At 42.0% G+C, this 21,639-nt stretch overlaps 1 protein-coding gene across 1 annotated transcript in view; it reads right to left on the bottom strand.

Moving 5' to 3' along the window:
- Positions 1-16,669: 16,669 nt before the first annotated feature.
- Positions 16,670-21,639, bottom strand: part of uvrag (UV radiation resistance associated gene) — a 48,678-nt gene continuing 43,708 nt past the window's right edge. Inside the window, exon 13 of the mRNA XM_041232572.1 lies at positions 16,670-17,917. Coding sequence (XP_041088506.1) covers positions 17,086-17,917 — 832 coding nt within the window. The 3' untranslated portion in view covers positions 16,670-17,085. The remainder of the gene's footprint in view (positions 17,918-21,639) is intronic.

Here is a 21,639-nt window from a genome sequence, read left to right as displayed (position 1 = left end):
GTTAAGGGTTTCGCTCAGGAGTGCTGTGAGGTAATGGGGTGGAGGGGAGATGTGGGGGCATTACATTTTATTGCCAATGTGTTTAAGTATGACACATTAAGCTCTGAATGGGTCTAATGGATTTGGAGTACATCTGAACTGAGACGATTACCTAGCGGTTGATTTAGCACCAGGATGGGGAAACGGCAGTTCAAGTTTAGGGCGAATAACATTAGACCTTTAAGCGGCTGCTTTTTATACAGCATATTATACAGCAGGTGTTTGGATAACAAATGGTGTACTTTCTAATCCCACGTAGAGTATCTGGACAATATCTACGCCAACTGAAATACATTGACTGGGATTCCATTACTGTGCATTGAATCATTAAAGGTATGTGTGATTTACAGCTCTACGCTCACCTTAGCGATCCATACACCTGATCTCTCTCATTCATCTTCTGGTGTTCACATTCTCCAGAAGCACATAGGACTAGATTCTCAAAGCTGCTTACTCCAGATCGTCATTAGCACCATTGTGTTTTCTGAATGAAACGAACCATCAATTAAACACGTAGAACGATTAAGAAAGGATGCAATACGTCATTCAAGCCCCTGAATTAAAAGCCTTTCTTGTTTATTCCTGGTTTTGTAACTTTATTAGGTGGGTTTCTCTCTGATGACATAGCTTTGAGAATCCAGCTCATATTCTAATAATGAACTTCAACTCACATCCTCCCGCATGCAACCAATGAGAGTTAAAAAAAGGGCACATTTATGTCAAGAGATACCCAATCAGAGTTTTTATACAATTGCATGTTAGCTGTATTCTATAATTCTTGTTTCAGTTTTCCAGTCTGCAGCAAATAATAGTATAATATATTATATAGTATTAGTGACCAGTCAAGTAGTTCCCATAGGGATCCAGCTGTACAGTATCAGATCCTATGATCTTGTGTTGCATGATGCAGTTCTTCTACCATAATTCTAGGAGTATAGCGCACACCTGTGTATAACACACATTAATGAGCAGCTTTGAGTCACAGCCCTTGCATAATGTACATCACTGGTAAAACACACACACACAGACCCAACTCGTGTATACTACTCTAGGTACTATACCCTATAGAATACTCTATCCAAGTGTGCCATGCACCTACATTGGCGGCTTTGTGGTCCGTTTATTAAAGAAAAGGCCTTGTGTTCATGAGGTACCAGGTTCAAATCCCGGCACACTCATTGTGTGACCTTGAGCAAGTCACTTTGCATCACACCCATTCCTCTCCCATGGGTTTACACTCAGCTTTGCATCACCCCCATTCCTCTCCCATGGGTTTACACTCAGCTTTGCATCGCCCCCATTCCTCTCCCATTGGTTTACACTCAGCTTTGCATCGCCCCCATTCCTCTCCCATGGGTTTACACTCAGCTTTGCATCGCCCCCATTCCTCTCCCATGGGTTTACACTCAGCTTTGCATCGCCCTCCATTCCTCCCCATTTTACACTCAGCTTTGCATCGCCCTCATTCCTCTCCCATGGGTTTACACTCAGCTTTGCATCGCCCCCATTCCTCTCCCATTGGTTTACACTCAGCTTTGCATCACCCCCATTCCTCTCCCATGGGTTTACACTCAGCTTTGCATCGCCCCCATTCCTCTCCCATGGGTTTACACTCAGCTTTGCATTGCACAGGCAGATGCTGTTCTGAAAGGAACCATTGTGCCGCTTTTCTTAATAACTGGAAATTAGAAAAAGATTAAATTAATTACAGAGTCCAGGGAGATGGAAACAGAAAAGCCCAACACTGCCTTCCTTAAGGCTAAGTACTCAGAAGTTAATGGCACCATAAAACAACTTGGAAATCTCAGTCCAAATGTTGAAATGTTGTTATATTCCGATTACTGGTGTTCTAGGACTATAGTTTATATGTGACACGGACCACATCACGAGAACATGCAAAAATGAAACATACATCTTTAACCCTCCATCCTGTATACAGTGAGCACTGACACTCTGTGCTTCTTTAAGCAGTCTGGAAACACTGTTAATGGTTAATACATACTTCTGAATGGTGTTACTTTTAATTAAACAAAAATATGTTTAGTAAAGAGATGTCTTGATCATAAGGGCTGACACCCATTCATTGTGAAGCTTTTATCCCAGATTCCAGATGGTCTGTCACAGAGGGGAGTCTGAAGACTGCTTTTCACTCTTCAAATCTGCGCCGCTATTTTCACTTGGATTCAGGTGCAGTATAGTCTGGGATATGGACCAAGAACCTGCTCTACTCCAGCGTCAAAGCATTTAATCAAAAACATTTAACACATGCTACTCACTTGTTGCATGAAATTAATAGAGCGTGCAAATACCAACAGGAACCTCTACAGCTGCCAGTACGTAACTGTGGGGTGCTGGGCATCAGCCCTTGCTTAGGAATCTGGGCTTCGCTTCTGCAAAATCATCTGGCCACAACGCCACTGCATTGAGTTCAGGGGCTCACATCACATCACTTTATTGCAGAGAATTGTGTACTGGTATTAAAACAGCAACAATTTCCTAACAGCTATAATTAGATATGTCATTTTAATACCCACATATAATATCCACATATAAAAGTTCTATTTTCTTTACTATTAAGGCTCTTAAAACCCAGTTGAAGCTGCATGATCGTAACACAACCTCTTTCCATTATGAATGCAGGGGACTCTTAATGAAAACCCTTCTGACCCAGAGTCCTGTCTGGTTCTCTAGCCTCAGACATGCTCTCAGATACAGCCAGGACGCTTGCCAGAGATCGTTTTGGAGAGATGTACTTTCATCTGGCCTGGGCAGTGCAGTCAAGGCTGGAATCCACGTGGCAATGATGAAGAGATTGAGAACAGCATGGGGCGGCTTTGCTTTTGCAGTGCAGTTATTATCCACTTTTGCCACCGTTTCTTTTGCTATTCTTTATAGATTGTTGGTCAACTTGGGTTCCAGTGTTCTCAAGTTCCAATGCCAGTCATGTTTTAGCGCTAGAATCAGTTGAAGCTAACACTGCACCTGTAATAAATTCTTGTATTACAAGGTTGTACGACAACTTAGAAAATTAGTGCTGGACATATATATCAGAAAGACTGGCAATGGAAAAACTAATAATCTTGAGTGAAATCAAAGGGATTGGAATGCCCCAGGGTTCAATAGCGGGGCCACTGTTATTGCTGCTGCAGTGCAAATGATTCTCCAGCTGTGTGCACCTCATCTTCTGTGCGGATGTGCCCAGATGTTACAGACTCTCCTCTCTATTCCCAGCAGTAAATCAGCACAGCAGATTAGGAGCTCAAACACTGGTCCTGCCTTCGGGCTGGAGGCAGACTCGTAGAGTGGGAGTTTAAATATGACATCTACTGTGAAGATTAACTGCTTGATTATTATCTAGCTGGATTTTTTGTTAAGGAAAAATGTTGCTATAAAAAAAGATAAAGCTGAAGAATAAAAGCACATCGTTTAAGTCCTGTATCAATATACTGTGCTGTACATGTTATTTTAATTGCATCTTTAAAAAAAGTGGTCACACTTTACATTAAGTGTATGTAATTACTGTGTATTTAGGGTTAGGGTTGAGAGGTAGGGTTAGGTTTAGAGTTAGGGTTAGGGTTACAGATATAACATATCTATGACCTTATTCATATATTATTGCATGATATTACCCCAATCCTAAACTAACCCTAACCCTTTTCTGATACAGTTGTTTACTTACATATATCGTGCACACAGATTTCCACATTAAGTCCATTGTGACTATGCATAATAGCATTGTAACGATGTGTAAGTGCATATATATATTTACTGAGTAATTATTGAAATAAAAGATGAAGAAATGGTAAAGGTCCATCTAATGTTGCCTGCACTCCTGAATGAATCTGATTGCTGTGTTCACCCACGTCACCTGTCAGAAAGGGAAAAGGAAACCAAGAATCACAAACAAAATTACCAGCGAGAAGAATGCAATCAATGTTTTATATGATATTAAATGAGAATCCTTTAAACACTTGCCAGCAGCTCGTCAAAGCACCCCAGCTGCACCACTGGAGCCTCCCAAACGAGGGCTGCTGTGGTTCTGCCAAACTAACCACAAGGGCCCTTTGCTCAATAACATAGGAGTGCAGGGTTTCTGGCAGGGCTAAGGAATGCTGTCCTGCTTTCTTCATGTGTGGTGTGGGTCCTGGGGGCTCATTACACTGGAAACACATACCTTCCAAACCCAACTCATCAGCCCAAGCCCATGTCAGGAGATACTTGGAAAGCGAGGGGCCGGCGTGAAACCAGATCCAGTGGCCCAGTATTTACAATCAGCTTTAGTTTGAGGAACATGGTGTGCAAGGTTTCTTTCTTATACTGGAAGGTTAAGGTTTTAACCTTTAATCATTATCTGGGAAAAAGAAAACCCAGCAAGTCTAGAGGAGCCCGATATATATTCCTGTTTATACTCGTTAATAAACCAAAAATACGGCTCATAATTTCAGATCAGAATATATTTCCTGTCACCAATAATATTGTTTTTAATGAGATCATTAAGATTTCAAGGGCTCCCCATTGCCTGTATGAATAGATAATGAACACAATATATCAAGTTGGCATAGACTCATATTCATTTTGAAGGAACCCAAACCATCAAAACCATAGTACTGCATAAGCACTCACTGTCAAACTGAATGGCCCCAGAGTGAACGTCTGCAGAGAAACATTTCCTTCATCAAGCCCCACAGTGATGCAATACTGTACAGAGTGACATTTCCTTCATCAAGCCCCACAGTGATGCAATACTGTACAGAGAGACATTTCCTTCATCACAGCCCCACAGTGATGCAATACCGTACAGAGAGACATTTCCTTCATCACAGCCCCACAGTGATGCAATACCATACAGAGAGACATTTCCTTCATCACAGCCCCACAGTGATGCAATACTGTACAGAGAGACATTTCCTTCATCACAGCCCCACAGTGATGCAATACCGTACAGAGAGACATTTCCTTCATCAAGCCCCACAGTGATGCAATACTGTACAGAGAGACATTTCCTTCATCACAGCCCCACAGTGATACAATACCGTACAGAGAGACATGTCCTTCATCACAGCCCCACAGTGATGCAATACTGTACAGAGAGACATGTCCTTCATCACAGCCCCACCCTTGGTGTAAATGGCAGCTTGGCAGATACCAGACATTCGATTGAGTTCGATTCAATTCATGCCAAGCTTGCCACAGACATGCTATTTAGCACTGTGTGTAAATATGAAAGTGCAGTGAGAGCACTCCTGTGGGTCCCATGGGATAGTGTGGTGCAGATAGGTGACCCAGCATGACTTTCTGCTGCGCTTGTGTTTTGGATTACACGATTAGGAGGAAGCCACTAACCGTTTCCAATTACAAATTCAAATAGTAAGTAGAATCGCATGTGATTTGAATGGCGTATTACATTGCCCTCACTCTTGTACGCTGTTTGCAACCCTCCTGGATAGCTCTAATGTTGACTTATCATCTTTATATGGATCTGCTTTTACCTGGCTTTGCGCTTATCCTGAGCTTCACTGGAGAATCCCTTTAAGATCTTCAGGTCCTCGCCTCCGTTTACAGTGCGTGACGTAAAACTGGGATCGAGAAACTTCAAAACTGTACATCATTTCAGGATGAGTATTTTTGAAGAGTATTCAATAGATTATCAAAAGGCTTGCTCAACTCTAAAGAAAACTTGAATCTTAATTCACAATATTCACTTTGGATCAGCACTCACTTTAAATTTACCAAAAGATTTAAGACATTTTTTGTTTCAGGATGAGTGAAGGGAACAAATCATGGAGAATAAGTTTCTAAAAACATGGTTTCTGAAAGTAGATACGTAGTGATTTTCAAAAGAGGTAGCTAGCTCTTGGTAAGGTATGTATTTGGAACATATTTCAATAATGAACTGGGAACTTGCCCAACAGGAACCCTACATAATCTGTCAAATCAGGCAACTTTCAAAATTGTTTAGCAGTCATTTCTCAGCTGCACGGTTACAATGTGTTTTAACAGGGAGAGCCAGACCTCAGAGAGCTCTATGCACACCTTCAATCAGGGTTTGGGATGTGCAGTACTTGTATGAACCTTCAGAGATTACTGATATATTTACTGAATAAAACACATCTGCTTTCAGAAACTGTGAACAGCGTGTCAGTACATTTCAGTAACAAAACGCAATTGACTTATAGGTTTCAGCACATCTGGCCCCTGGACCCAGCTAAGCCAGCTTTGATGATTGTGTTCGTTCCTTGGGTTGGGTGAGCAACTCTATAAGAATGTTGTTCAAATGTATGCAAAATAAAAGCAGCGTTCACAGCATTTTGTTCTGATTATCATACCTCTCTTAATGCGGTGGAGGTATTTCTGGATGGCCGATGGATTTATAGATGCATCATATCACAATGATAATGAAACCCAGCCAACCAGGCCGGCTGTAATGTGCGGGTCCATTCTCCTTTTTAAAGGAAAATAAAGTTTGTGTTTTTGTTTACCCCTTTAACACAATTTCCAATCTTCCATCTGCAGCTGAAACAGTCAGACGGCACCTTTGAACCCCTTCAAGGAATGTCATCCTAACCTTGGAACAATGAAGGACGTTTTGATTGTTAAGATTGCTAAGCTGTGAACACAGGGTTTTATGATGGCTTCTATCTCCTGTCCCCTCCCCTTCACTCAGCTGCAGGGTAGGGGTGTGTGTGTGTGTGTGTTTATCTGGCAGATCTTTGTGCAGTGTGTATGCTTGTCCTGGGCCACATGGCTGACTGTTCTGCACACTAAAGACACAGATGGACCCCTCCGATCTTCCAGCTGCCCCCTGTGGTAATTTCCGGTGTTAATCCCCTGCGGGCTGCCTGGGCAGAGCCTTTCAGCCTCTGTTATTGTTGGGTGATGTATGGATGATCACCCATCCTGTCAGTCAGAGGGTTCAGCGGTACAATGAGATGAAAGCACGCAGCCATTCTGGGACTGGGATTATTACTTCGCGAATTTAGACCAAAGTTTGTAAAAGCAAACCAGCATGTCTCTCCTGGACAGCTTTTACAAATTTAAACACATTTTTTGTGTTTAATAATAATTGGAAAACTTATTATATTCGACAGAAAAACAAATAAAAAGTCCACAATGGCGGTGGTAAAGTTCTCAGTTGCTATGTTACGCTGGTGAAAAGAAATGGCAATAAAAACAAAGTCAATTAAAAAAACTAAACTAACACAGCAGTGAACACTGGAAGCTCTATAGAGAACTGAGGTAGTTAAAAATCCATAAATACTGGCGTTACCCTCCAAGCGAAGTCCTTATATATATATATATATATATATATATATATATAATGTTTCACACAACGACCACTCCCTCCCCCATTTCCATAATCACACTTCAGGCCACCAGTTCACAGAAACGTTTTGTAAAATTGTGAGTCCACACGATTCAATTGAATTGAATTAACAGCTCACCCTTTATCAGCCCCTAGCCCCATGAACAGTAACCCCAGTGTTAAATACCAGCAGTAATAAATCAGGCAAACAGAGTCATTGCTGGTCCTTCTCACGATGGGTGAACGTCTTTATCGATCCACTGAGGACAGGCCATGTGAAGCTTCCAATCAGGCAGCAGCCAAAAAAGATCGCCTTTGTGCTTCATTGATTAAAGCAGTGCACTTATGCTCAGAAGAGGTGTGTGTGTGTTTTTCTATCGTGGCAAGCCATGTGATTTTTATTTTATAATAAAGTTAGCAATAGAAATTTTAAGCACCTTAATCTGACTAAGCCACTTAGGTAACGTCAGTTGTGAAACCCAGCCTGTGTGTCTTTGATGTGGAAATATTGCACCAGGTCTCTGCCTGGCCTGCATGTCTGCTCATTTTACTATGCAGTCTGGTTTTTCTTTATTTGAAACAGGGGCTGTAAATCAGCATCAGCTATTGGATTCGGGCGTCGGTCCCAGTGCAATTTACTGGTTTCCATTATTTATACGGCCTCTTCCAGTTTATCTGTGTGGGTATAACACTCTCCCAAAAATGTGCAATTGGGTTCAATAATCTTTCAGCATTTACTAAAAATCTATGGTTGCAAGCATGTAGGCAGATGACGCTGTGGTTCATCAAACCTCTATTGATTTCATTTATTTACTACATTTATATAGCATTTTTCATACCAAACAATCACAAAGCACTGCACTATAGTCCTGTGTCCAAGATCAATGGAACTTCGCATGATATAAAACAGAACTTGTTTATTGCCAACAAGTTATGAATACTGTGCAGTGCAAAACTGAAAGCCTGTTCTTGCTGCTGGCCCTGGCTGTACAAAGCGTCCCTCAATACTGTACAATGAGGCATCTCACTGACCTCACTGCATTCTTACTGTACAATGAGGCGTCTCACTGAACTCACTGCATTCATCTTACTGTACAATGAGGAGTCTCACTGAACTCACTGTATTCATCTTACTGTACAATGAGGCTCACTGTCTCACTGAACTCACTGCATTCATCTTACTGTACAATGAGGCGTCTCACTGAACTCACTGTATTCATCTTACTGTACAATGAGGCGTCTCACTGAACTCACTGTATTCATCTTACTGTACAATGAGGCGTCTCACTGAACTCACTGTATTCATCTTACTGTACAATGAGGGTCTCACTGAACTCATCTCACTGTATTCATCTTACTGTGACAATCACTGTAGGTACTCACTGAACTCACTGTATTCTTACTGTACAATGAGGCGTCTCACTGAACTCACTGTATTCATCTTACTGTACAATGAGGCGTCTCACTGAACTCACTGCATTCATCTTACTGTACAATGAGGCGTCTCACTGAACTCACTGTATTCATCTTACTGTACAATGAGGCGTCTCACTGAACTCACTGTATTCATCTTACTGTACAATGAGGCGTCTCACTGAACTCACTGTATTCATCTTACTGTACAATGAGGCGTCTCACTGACCTCACTGCATTCTTACTGTACAATGAGGCGTCTCACTGAACTCACTGTATTCATCTTACTGTACAATGAGGCGTCTCACTGACCTCACTGCATTCTTACTGTACAATGAGGCGTCTCACTGAACTCACTGTATTCATCTTACTGTACAATGAGGCGTCTCACTGAACTCACTGTATTCATCTTACTGTACAATGAGGCGTCTCACTGAACTCACTGCATTCTTACTGTACAATGAGGCGTCTCACTGAACTCACTGTATTCATCTTACTGTACAATGAGGCGTCTCACTGAACTCACTGTATTCATCTTACTGTACAATAAGGCGTCTCACTGAACTCACTGTATTCATCTTACTGTACAATGAGGCGTCTCACTGAACTCACTGTATTCATCTTATTGTACAATGAGGCGTCTCACTGAACTCACTGTATTCATCTTACTGTACAATGAGGCGTCTCACTGAACTCACTGTATTCATCTTACTGTACAATGAGGCGTCTCACTGAACTCACTGTATTCATCTTACTGTACAATGAGGCGTCTCACTGAACTCACTGCATTCTTACTGTACAATGAGGCGTCTCACTGAACTCACTGTATTCATCTTACTGTACAATGAGGCGTCTCACTGAACTCACTGTATTCATCTTACTGTACAATGAGGCGTCTCACTGAACTCACTGTATTCATCTTACTGTACAATGAGGCGTCTCACTGAACTCACTGTATTCATCTTACTGTACAATGAGGCGTCTCACTGAACTCACTGTATTCATCTTACTGTACAATGAGGCGTCTCACTGAACTCACTGTATTCTTACTGTACAATGAGGCGTCTCACTGAACTCACTGTATTCATCTTACTGTACAATGAGGCGTCTCACTGACCTCACTGCATTCTCTTACTGTACAATGAGGCGTCTCACTGAACTCACTGTATTCATCTTACTGTACAATGAGGCGTCTCACTGAACTCACTGCATTCTTACTGTACAATGAGGCGTCTCACTGAACTCACTGTATTCATCTTACTGTACAATGAGGCGTCTCACTGAACTCACTGCATTCTTATTGTACAATGAGGCGTCTCACTGAACTCACTGTATTCATCTTACTGTACAATGAGGCGTCTCACTGAACTCACTGTATTCATCTTACTGTACAATGAGGCGTCTCACTGAACTCACTGTATTCATCTTACTGTACAATGAGGCGTCTCACTGAACTCACTGTATTCATCTTACTGTACAATGAGGCGTCTCACTGAACTCACTGTATTCATCTTACTGTACAATGAGGAGTCTCACTGAACTCACTGTATTCATCTTACTGTACAATGAGGCGTCTCACTGAACTCACTGTCTCACTGTACAATGAGGCGTCTCACTGAACTCACTGTATTCTTACTGTACAATGAGGCGTCTCACTGAACTCACTGTCTCACTGAACTCACTTCATCTTACTGTACAATGAGGCGTCTCACTGAACTCACTGTATTCATCTTACTGTACAATGAGGCGTCTCACTGAACTCACTGTATTCATCTTACTGTACAATGAGGCGTCTCACTGAACTCACTGTATTCATCTTACTGTACAATGAGGCGTCTCACTGAACTCACTGTATTCTTACTGTACAATGAGGCGTCTCACTGAACTCACTGTATTCATCTTACTGTACAATGAGGGAGTCTCACTGAACTCACTGTATTCATCTTACTGTACAATGAGGCGTCTCACTGAACTCACTGTATTCATCTTACTGTACAATGAGGCTCTCACTGTATTCATCTTACTGTACAATGAGGCGTCTCACTGAACTCACTGTATTCTTACTGTACAATGAGGCGTCTCACTGAACTCACTGTATTCATCTTACTGTACAATGAGGCGTCTCACTGAACTCACTGTATTCATCTTACTGTACAATGAGGAACGTCTCACTGAACTCACTGTATTCATCTTACTGTACAATGAGGCGTCTCACTGAACTCACTGTATTCATCTTACTGTACAATGAGTCTCACTGAACTCACTGTATTCTTACTGTACAATGAGGTGTCTCACTGAACTCACTGTATTCATCTTACTGTACAATGAGGCGTCTCACTGACCTCACTGCATTCTTACTGTACAATGAGGCGTCTCACTGAACTCACTGTATTCATCTTACTGTACAATGAGGCGTCTCACTGAACTCACTGTATTCATCTTACTGTACAATGAGGCGTCTCACTGAACTCACTGTATTCATCTTACTGTACAATGAGGCGTCTCACTGAACTGCATTCACTGTACAATGAGGCGTCTCATTCACTGTATTCTTACTGTACAATGAGGCGTCTCACTGAACTCACTGTATTCATCTTACTGTACAATGAGGCGTCTCACTGAACTCACTGTATTCATCTTACTGTACAATGAGGCGTCTCACTGAACTCACTGTATTCATCTTGCTGTACAATGAGGCGTCTCACTGAACTCACTGTATTCATCTTACTGTACAATGAGGCGTCTCACTGAACTCACTGTATTCATCTTACTGTACAATGAGGCGTCTCACTGAACTCACGTACATACAGGAGGGTCCTCGTAATCACATAATACCCACGCCGTACCTGAATGGATACAAGTATTTGTATGAAACTGAGAGTTTATCAATTAGAACCAAATGCAAAACAAAAGGACTGCAGGAGGCAAGGAGCGTTTGATAAAAGTTTGGAGATTCAGGACAGGCAGACAGACAGGATGAACACATTTTTTGAACGAGGACCCTAAAAACACTTTTCGTTTATACTTGTTGCTCAGCACGGCCCCATAAATACTTAGTGGAGCTTTGTTTGGTGAATACCCTTAACCGCCTGCTCTGTTACACCAGGACACACCAGGGCAATTACTGGAATTAAAGTCCAGAAAAGGTTTAAGACATTTCGCAGCAGCCTGTGAAGCAGAGTGCACGTCAGTGAGCAAACACTGCACTCTCCACTCTGTGTGCTCTCCGAGATTTCATCTTGAAAATCAAAAGAGCGCCAGTTCCTTGATCTTCCCTCGGGTTCCTTTGAACTGCACTAGATCAGCACCTCTTGAAGAAACCGTTTCCTGCTTCAGTGTTCCTATTGCACATCCATAAATAATTCTAATGAAATACTCTGAAAACACGAGGCAACAACCAAATATTGAGATATTGGTCTGTTTACGTACTGTGGGGGACCACCTCACTCAGCATGCTGGGAAAACAAGGTTCTGGCTTTTATGTGTCAGAAATTGTTACAATGCCAGCCCATTTGCTATTTAGAGCCATTAATCTTAATGGGAGCAAACATGAACCTTTTTAACTTTACCAAAGAATTTGTTGGAAGAAAACACACACACACACACACACACACACACACACACACACACACACTCCTCCTGATTTTGGAATTTGCTTGTCCTGTGTGACGAATTGACTTCAAAGTGAATGTAAAGGCAGGTTAAAACCCAGTTCTTTTGCTCTTTGTAAAAGGACTGTGAGACACTGACTTACAATCATCACGTGGAGACTGTGCACCAACAAGATGGTCTATTCTAACCACTAATCAGGATCTGGGAAGCAGTGTGGCCTAGTGGTTAGAGTGAAGGACAGGAGCAGCCCTTCTGTTCTCTAGTGAAGTTTAAAGCAGGCCAGTTTGGGTGCTTCATTGAGCCTGTGATTCTGAGAGAAGTGATCACACAGGTTCGCGGTCCAGCCCTCACCTCTCCATTCAATTCAACCAGCAGAGAGGCCAATTCATTACAGTGTGATATCCTCGAGATTTTTTTATTCTGGAAAACCTGCCCAATACTGTTTGGCATTGGTGGTGTTGCAAGATAAAGCACATTTCTAAAGAAGAATGAGGGCCGGAAGATTCCAACACACCAAGTGTATGGTCCTCTTGGGACTCTGCAGCGTCTTTGGTGGTAGGTCCTAGATGAAAGATGCAAGCAGGAGCAGGTTTGTGTGTAATGAGGGACAGACCCAGGCAGCTGCTGACCTGAGATTTATAAAGTTCCTTTCATCCACGCAGCGCTGGACCATCGAGCAGCCACTGATGTGCAGCCACCTCTGGGGTGGAACATGAAAGCCGTCTCACACCTGCACACACCGCACAGCAGCTTCCGCTTCTCTACACACATTATTATTTGTTGGTGTTTTGTCTGGAAAGTGGATGGGCTGGACATCTGTCCCCGGGGCAGCGTACCTTCCCCAGGCACCGGTATCTTATCCAGTTGTATCTTCCCAGCTCTATCTTCAGCTGGCATTCAATGCACATTAACATTTCATGTCTGAGCCACTGCTGCAACATTATTCTGTCTCTTCCTCATTTCTCACTCTGTTTTGCAGTGATGAGCCTTAATGACCTGCAAATTCTCAATACAAACATCCGCTTGTGCTGTTTATAAGAAAGCAACGTACCACGACATTCTGTTTCATGATTGTCTCTCTCCAAGGTTCAATAATAAATATTTCTATTTTTTTATATCATATAAACATGCACATTTCCTTTTTGCAAATAGTTTACAGTAAGATGCAATCTCAATTTACCCAGATTTAAAAGAAGGAAATCCATTGTTTACAGTCTAAATGGTTATTTAAATCATGTCTTGTGTCCTCCAAAAATCTAGTCCAAAAGCCCAGATGAAACGATCAGTGGGTGGCCCAGCGCTTGTTTTTAATTAGATACAATCTGTTAACAGCGAACGACAAGACAAGTGGTTGACTGACAGCTTGCGTTTGCAGTTCTGCAGGACATCTTTCAGCATAAAAAAAACAACTGTGCCAAATAAGTGACACAATTTGATCATGAAGTTTAATAAAAAAAAAAAAAAAAAAAATGTGCATACAAAATTATATACACAGCATCAACCCTGATAAGAACAAGCATACAAGAATATGATTAATGTCAACAGTCAGTATGCCCAGTCAGATGAGTTGTATGACAGAAAGGGTTGTCTAGGAGTTCCCATGGTTTACATGTGACTCTTCACAACAGCACAATACTTTGTTGTATTCAGAGCTGTGGCACTGTTGGAAGCATGCAATTTGGTTACTAACAGATTACTGTACCAACACCCTCACACAAGCACACTTTTGCAAGTATGTACTGTACAGTAGATGTAATATGAATGACAATGCATTGATTCTGTATTTAGACACATGATGCAATAGGCACCTAAAAGATGCACATTATTCAAAACTCCAAAAAAGAGCAATATCGATGTTTATTAAAAACAGATTAGTTTGTGTCGTTATCCCGATTTATTTAGCAGAAGGATTCAAAGTTGCATTTGGGTTATTCGTTGGGAATTGTGTTTGCAATTCCAAGCTGTGTGCTGTGAAAAGCAACTGTTTCAAAATCCACTAGTCAATACTGCCTTGCTGGAAAGGGCATTCAGAGAGCAGGGAGAGAGCACGCTAACAATAATGAACAGATTGGTGTGTGCAGCGAAACCTGTACTGCATGCTTATTATTCTATTACAACAGATCCTTCATAAAAGACAAAACTAAAAAAGCACAACCTTGCTTACAAACACACAGAGTCATACGAATCATTGAAGAGGCATCCAGAACGAACTGAACTAAGAATCACTGAAGTGGCGACTAGACCAAACTGAACCAAGAATCATTAAAGAGGCGTTCAGACCGAACTGAGCTAAGAAGAGAAGGACTCTAAGAACAAACAGAAATGAGCTGAACCCAAGATGACAGATAAGAAAGCATTGAAACAGTGTCTCCGTTTCTAAACTCTCCTCCCAGTGCTGTGAGGTTCAGGGTGGGTCAGATCCTTTCCGAACCACACAAACGTGCACTGTTTAGTTATTGGCATTAATAATGAGATACATAACAAGGGGTGAAACATTTCTGACAACAAAACAAAACAAAGTAGACAACTGGGTTTGAAACCGGAGGTCCCTGTTCACAAAGCTTTAACTTGTGAAGCATTTGACCATTAAAAAAACAAAAAAAACATGCTTTGATTAATTAAATGTCGTGATTTCGTTTAAAGACAATCTCAAACGTAAATAACAGCATTGTGAACAGGGCTCCATGATGACATTTACAAAAACAAAGCAGAACTAAATCATCGCCACAATTCTGGCTGTTGCATTCAGGGCAGTGTAATGGCTTTGCTTGATAAATAAAGTTGAAATGATTCTAAAGGACTCTTTTTGCACTGATATTTCTTTTTGGGAGAAGGGTAGAGTCGGGTGTTTGTTCTGAGGACTGCAGTCTCAGTGGGATGAGGACTGACAATCCTTTCCTATCCTCTTCCCATCGTGGCACAGATAAACCACTAGAACAGGACCAGCCTTCACTGCTGCTTTACCCCTTGCAGTGCCCAGCTGAGCTCTGGAAAGCTCTGATCTCCCGGCTCTGTTTGGAACCAGCATCTATTAATGTTGCTGCAGCGCACACTGTACTGTACTGCGCCGCTGTGTTGAAGAGAGAATCAGCACACACAGAGCAGGGCTGATCTGATGTTGAGATGCATCCTATTGCAAACCATACCATAGTCATGGGACTTTGAACTGTAACTGTTAAATGACCTGATAATAAAGGGTTCACTGTGACATGCAAGGGGCTACATTTAAATGAGGACCATTCAGCACTGCATACAACATGTAATCCAGGGGCACCGTTAAGACAATCCAGTTCAACACTGTTTGTGTGGAATTGCTAGCATGCTAAACTAATCCATAGTCTCTTTAATCTTGTATTTCTTAAGCTTCCTATCAAGGCAAGGTCCCTAGCCCCTCAAAGGGCTGATACAGTACTTTCTGCACAATCCAATTGCTTTGATGAGTCTGAGGTTTTGGGGGAATGAAACGTTTCTTGGGAACCGCAGTGATGTAAATGGAACTGATCAGCTGAACCCCCCCATCCCCTCTGTATAATAAACACAGATGCAACTAAATGTACAAATACAATGAATAGAAATGAAGTTCAGTCTCCAACCTCCTGCTTATGTTTTGCAGCGACATGTTTGCAGCAGTGCAAGGAGTACCCCCCCCCCCGGTGTTTAGTTCAACTGTAATGACAGCAATCTGTATTTCACACAGTGCAATACACAGGAATGCTTACACCTATTCTTCTGCTCTCGATCAAAGCAGATACCTCTTCCTATATTGAGTGATGGGAGTTTTAAAATGTTCTTGTGCAGGACACAAGAAGAAAAGCAGCAACATTGCCATTATAGGTAACAGATACCATACACTACCATCACTCTGCACTGTGCAATTAAACTGAACTCCTGCTTCGCTCCCCATTTAAAGTGAAGCCAACCTGCCAGATCACCTGAAACCCACACGTCAAACCCAAAGCAGTGTGCGACTTACTGGAGCTCTTAGAAAAATAGAACACGATTTATAGACCTGAAATGTGAATAGAAAAAAAAAGAAAATACTGATTAACTGCCATTATTATACAAACACTATAACCAATCTGCTTGTATTGTTTAAAGCTAATTGTTCACAGTAAGCAATAGATATCATTACTGCTTTTAACATGTGTTAATATAGCATTTATGTTTTGTTTACATACATACATATATATTTAGCTCAAACAGCCAGCTGCCCTTTATATATATATATATATATATATATATATATATATATATATATATATATATATATATATATATATATATGTATAGAATTAGGCAAGCTGTTCAGCATTCATTATCTAAAGTTTTTACATCTCAGGATTCTAAATTCCTTTAGAATGAAAACGTTGTCAGCCAAACTGACAGAGCATTCCGACCCTGGTTAAGACCCATCAGTTTACTGACCACCTTCTTACCAGCAGAGGTCATTATAGAGCAGGTACCCTGATAGTGACAGAATCTGGATTTGGCAGGGGGATCAAAATCATAACCTATTTCATTTACTGTTATATGCATTCTCATGGGATCTGCATTCTCTGCACCTTAAAAAGGTCATACATAAGCCACAATTAATACTAGAATTACACTTAAGAAGTGCAAATCTGTGTTTATTTCAGACTCTTCTTTATTTCTTTCTTTATTTTGTTGTACTTGTAGTTTGGTTAAAGGCCCAGACCCGATCGCGATGTTATTTAAGCTCACTTCTCCAAGTTCTTGCGCGGTCTGCGGAAGCTCGACATGTTTTCATTCAGTGCATAGATGCGACGGGAGAACTCCTCGAAGCCAGTGACGTCCAGCTCCCCCAGGACCTGCTCGTCACACTCCACAGCCACGGCGTGGTCCACTGGGATGCACGTGAACCCCTCCAGGCTGTGCTCCCCCCCCACGCTGTACCCTGTGGCCTCCGTGCCCATGATCTCCTCGGCTTGCTCCACGGAGCAGCGCAGCTCCCCGCTGAACGTCAGCGAGTTGTCCTCGCTGGGCACGGCTGACCCGTTCAGCGTGCCCGAGCGCTGGGGGCTGGAGTCCAGCTGGTCGCTTGTGTCTCTCATCGAGTCGGAGACGCCGCCGCCACTGTCATTTAGGGCCTTTCCTGCCTCCATGCTTTTAGAAAAGTCAATGGCAGCGTCTAAAGAAGACGACATGGGCTTAGCAGCAGAAGAACCCCTTGGAGGTGCCAGCAGGGCTATGGGCTGGGTGGTTGCTGTGTTGTAGCTGGGCGGAGGGGTTCTGTACTGTGGCTGATCGGTCTCGGAGACGGCCCGCTTGCGAAGTCCTCTCTCTGGGGAGGTGGTCCTGGTCGGGTAGCCCATCTCAGAGGTGCTCATGCGGGATTTTAGCGGGACGGGGATCGCGCTTGACATCTGATGTCGATCACTTGGAGGGAAGAGAAAGAAAAGGAAGAACAAAATGAATGTGATGAAGTAAAACATGTGCAGTACTGTAGTTGCATAGCAAGCACTCTGTAAACTCTGAAGGACAGAGTAATTCAGAATACAAATATTTATCTTTGGTGCAGAGGTCTTACATTTTACCGTCAGTGTAAATTAACATCACCCTACTTGCATTGTTGTGGGTTTGGGAAATCACCAAACTGGTCTAAATTGCACTGGCTAATTATCAATCAAAGCTTTCAGTATTTAATAAAATCACATCGGCTTATGAATAAAACAGCTACATTTGCTTAAAGTGTTACCAATGTGTCCTTCTGTTAAACAACAGATGACGTATGAAGAAGTGTTCAAAGTGCTGGCCCGAACCACTGCCTCAAGCATTCTGCAAACCAGGGTACAAACACCCAATCTATCACGCAACCTGCAGATGAAATATTTTTAAGGCTCACCCTCTTTGTGTCGGACGTGCAAGGAGCGACCCATGATGGAAACAGGCGTGCTAAATAAATCACCTCTTAACTTTCCAAACATATTTCTCCACATGAAACAGAAGGAACTTAAAGTCAAAGTTGGCAGCAGTTCTCCTTACATTGATCTAGGAGATCTTCTTCAGGTAACAGATCATCCTGAAAACGACATGCTTGAAACACCTGCTCAGACAGCAATTTTCCGATAAAGAGCACGAGAGACCGGAGATTTACTTGCCTGTAACAAATACTCTGATTGAAAGAGCTCACACACACACACACACACACACACACACACACACACACATCGAATTGTTGATCTGCTATTGCCAGCCATCCAATACGTTGCACATGTGGCCATTGGTCCCAACCCTTTTGTGCAATATATTAATATTTCCCAACTACAGAGCCTGCTATTCAAAATACAACTTCTACTATTACCTCAATGTCGCATCTTCTGTTGCAGGAGATGGTGATGAGTAACTGTCATGCAGACACCCTTTGAATATTGACTAGCGCATGCAATGGAACAGAAGATCATCTCATTTCTCAATAAGAATCACCACTGCTAATGCACTACACAGCGCTATTTTGGATGGTTGTGTGATAAATCAAACTTTAAAAGCACTTCAAAAAGTAATTATGCTTCTGGCTAAGTCTCTATAATGGAGTAATGACTCCAACTAATCCAGCTAGCTCTGGCTAAAGCATTGCGATACTGCACGATGAGTTTTCAGTTCCAGTGCCTTCCTATGCCACTCTAAATCAAAGCTAGCAGCCCGCCTTTCACGCGATTGCTTTCAGGGGACTGCATTCAGGGCTCTTGCTTGTTTTACTCTGATCTTGCACAGTTTGCATTGCAGTAGAAACGCTGGAGACAATACACTAGTACTTTTGGGTAACTGCAGTTCAGTAGTAGCCTCATTGCTTGACCCCTGTTGTACAACACTGTCCAGAATAGAATGAATAAATCATGATCAGAGACTGGGAATTAAGAAAGAATGTAGAGCCTCTGTATGCACAGCCCCATGAGGAACTTGCATTTACTGTACATGAAGCAAAGAATAAATGCATGTACTGAAAACTACTCCCCCAGACACACAATCTAAAATCAGCAGGTCTGTGGATTACATTAGTCTTTAGTTATTGCTTACCCCACCATACTCACTTAAGGGCCCTTCTAATCATTTACAGTTATCATACTACAGAAAAGGGAATGGACAAACTTAGTTATTAGTAAAATCAGGGTGGTAATTAATGCGATAACAAGTGCACATTTTAAGCATAAACACACGGCTTCCAAGGGTGAGATTATTCCCATACGTGCTTCATGCACCAGCACGTGCAAAAGATAAAAATGAATAAAAAAATAACCCACTTCTAGGAGTGGGTTATTTGTTACTCTAAGATCTGTGAATATATTGCGATAATAGATGGTCTCAACTTCAAATAAAGCTGCATCACAATGCTGTCCAATTCAGCAAGAAAGATCTAAGGATCTCACCCAGCCACTCCACATTGCCTCCTCTCTGCCGAGCTGCATTGTAATTGCTAAATTTGGATTTGTATCCGTCCTGCTGCTCATTCTCCTTTGAGAAGCTTGCCTAACCTGATAGTTGGCAGGGCACCAGCCCCACACTTCAAACTCCTTTCTTTTACAAAGTGCCGTTTAAAAAGCAGAGCTGGGTCATAAAAATACTGCGGCTATGAAGCTACACAATAAAAACTGTTGTTGTTATTCTTTGCAAAAAAAATTACAAGAGTTGTTTTATTAAATAACCCAAAAAGAACACTTTTGTCCTAAAGGAATTGTGTTATTGTGTATGTAAAAATCAGCCCAATTTCACATTTCTTTTAGAAAGATGTGCTAGCTTGCTATCTAGCTAGCTATCTATGATAATGAGTAATGAGGAATAAAGTGAACAACAAACAATGCATTTGAAAGAACCTGAACAGATTATCATGCGAATAGTTCCCAAAGATGCAAGACACACTTGGCACACCACAGCGGCGAGTACTTTTGATGCTAAAATGAACAGGAACAAAAAATAGAGAAGAACAAAGAATAGTGCTAGCACAGCAAGCTCTGCCTCGAGACGAAGACTGAAACAAGGCAGCTTTGAACACACTGCACTAATTCATATGAAGAAAAGAAAGATGTTTCCGAAGGCAGTCACTGTACTATTTGATGGGTCACTCATAATTCCTATCGCATTGCTTCTAATCATGTGTAAAGGGCATGCTCTCAATCAAACAAGCACACTGTTAAGAGGATAATAAAATCAAAGAGGCCCATGAGACTTGGGTTACAACTCCACTGAGGAAATCAAAGACTGAAAACACAATTCAGCATGTAGCCTGGCTTATTACCGTGACCTGCACTTTCAGGTATAGCCATGTGTATGGTGTGGAATGAAAGAAGGAAGGAAGGATTTAATTCTAAACTGCATTACGAAGCTAGCAACAACATAATGTGACAAGCAGCCAACCCTCAAAGTATCAGAACTTTTCTGGATTAAATCGGTTTAAAAATCGTTAACTGCAGTACTTTATGTGAAGCAAATAAAGAGCAGATTAGAGGCGCGAGCACTATGAAGAGGCATGTCACTAAAACATCTACACAATACCACACCACCATGCACAATGCAGGCAAAATCAGGCAAGCACTTCAAACACAGGAACATGGAATCAATAAACCATTTCACCTCCTAACGTGAGAATCTCTCCACCCTTTCAACACTGCTCCCAGCTCTCCAGATAAGGCTTGGGGTCACAGAGTCAATTATTCTCCAATTTAGACACTAAGTGAGTAACATGCAACACTACCCTGAAGTCATGAGTACTTTCAATAAATACTGAACACATTTTAATGCTAACTTACGGGGTCTGTATTCACATAGACCATTGAGACACCGGGAACCAACAAAGCACAAGAAGCTAGATAACATGCAAACTCCAGCTGTGCAGCGGAATTGCTCTTTACGCATTACATTTATATAACCTGCGTAACTCATATTCTTTCAATGCGTGAAGCACCCAGCACACGGCTTATCTGAGCACTGACTGCTCCTGTTATTCTTTCAGTGCGTGAAGCACCCAGCACACGGCTTATCTGAGCACTGACTGCTCCTGTTATTCTTTCAATGCGTGAAGCACCCAGCACACGGCTTATCTGAGCACTGACTGCTCCTGTTATTCTTTCAATGCGTGAAGCACCCAGCACACGGCTTATCTGAGCACTGACTGCTCCTGTTATTCTTTCAGTGCGTGAAGCACCCAGCACACGGCTTATCTGAGCACTGACTGCTCCTGTTATTCTTTCAATGCGTGAAGCACCCAGCACACGGCTTATCTGAGCACTGACTGCTCCTGTTATTCTTTCAATGCGTGA

This window comes from Polyodon spathula, chromosome 30 (assembly GCF_017654505.1).
Source record: "Polyodon spathula isolate WHYD16114869_AA chromosome 30, ASM1765450v1, whole genome shotgun sequence".
Lineage (NCBI taxonomy): Eukaryota > Metazoa > Chordata > Actinopteri > Acipenseriformes > Polyodontidae > Polyodon > Polyodon spathula.
The sequence above is the reverse complement of the archived record's forward strand: the minus strand, read 5'-3'. Positions and strand labels throughout refer to the sequence as shown.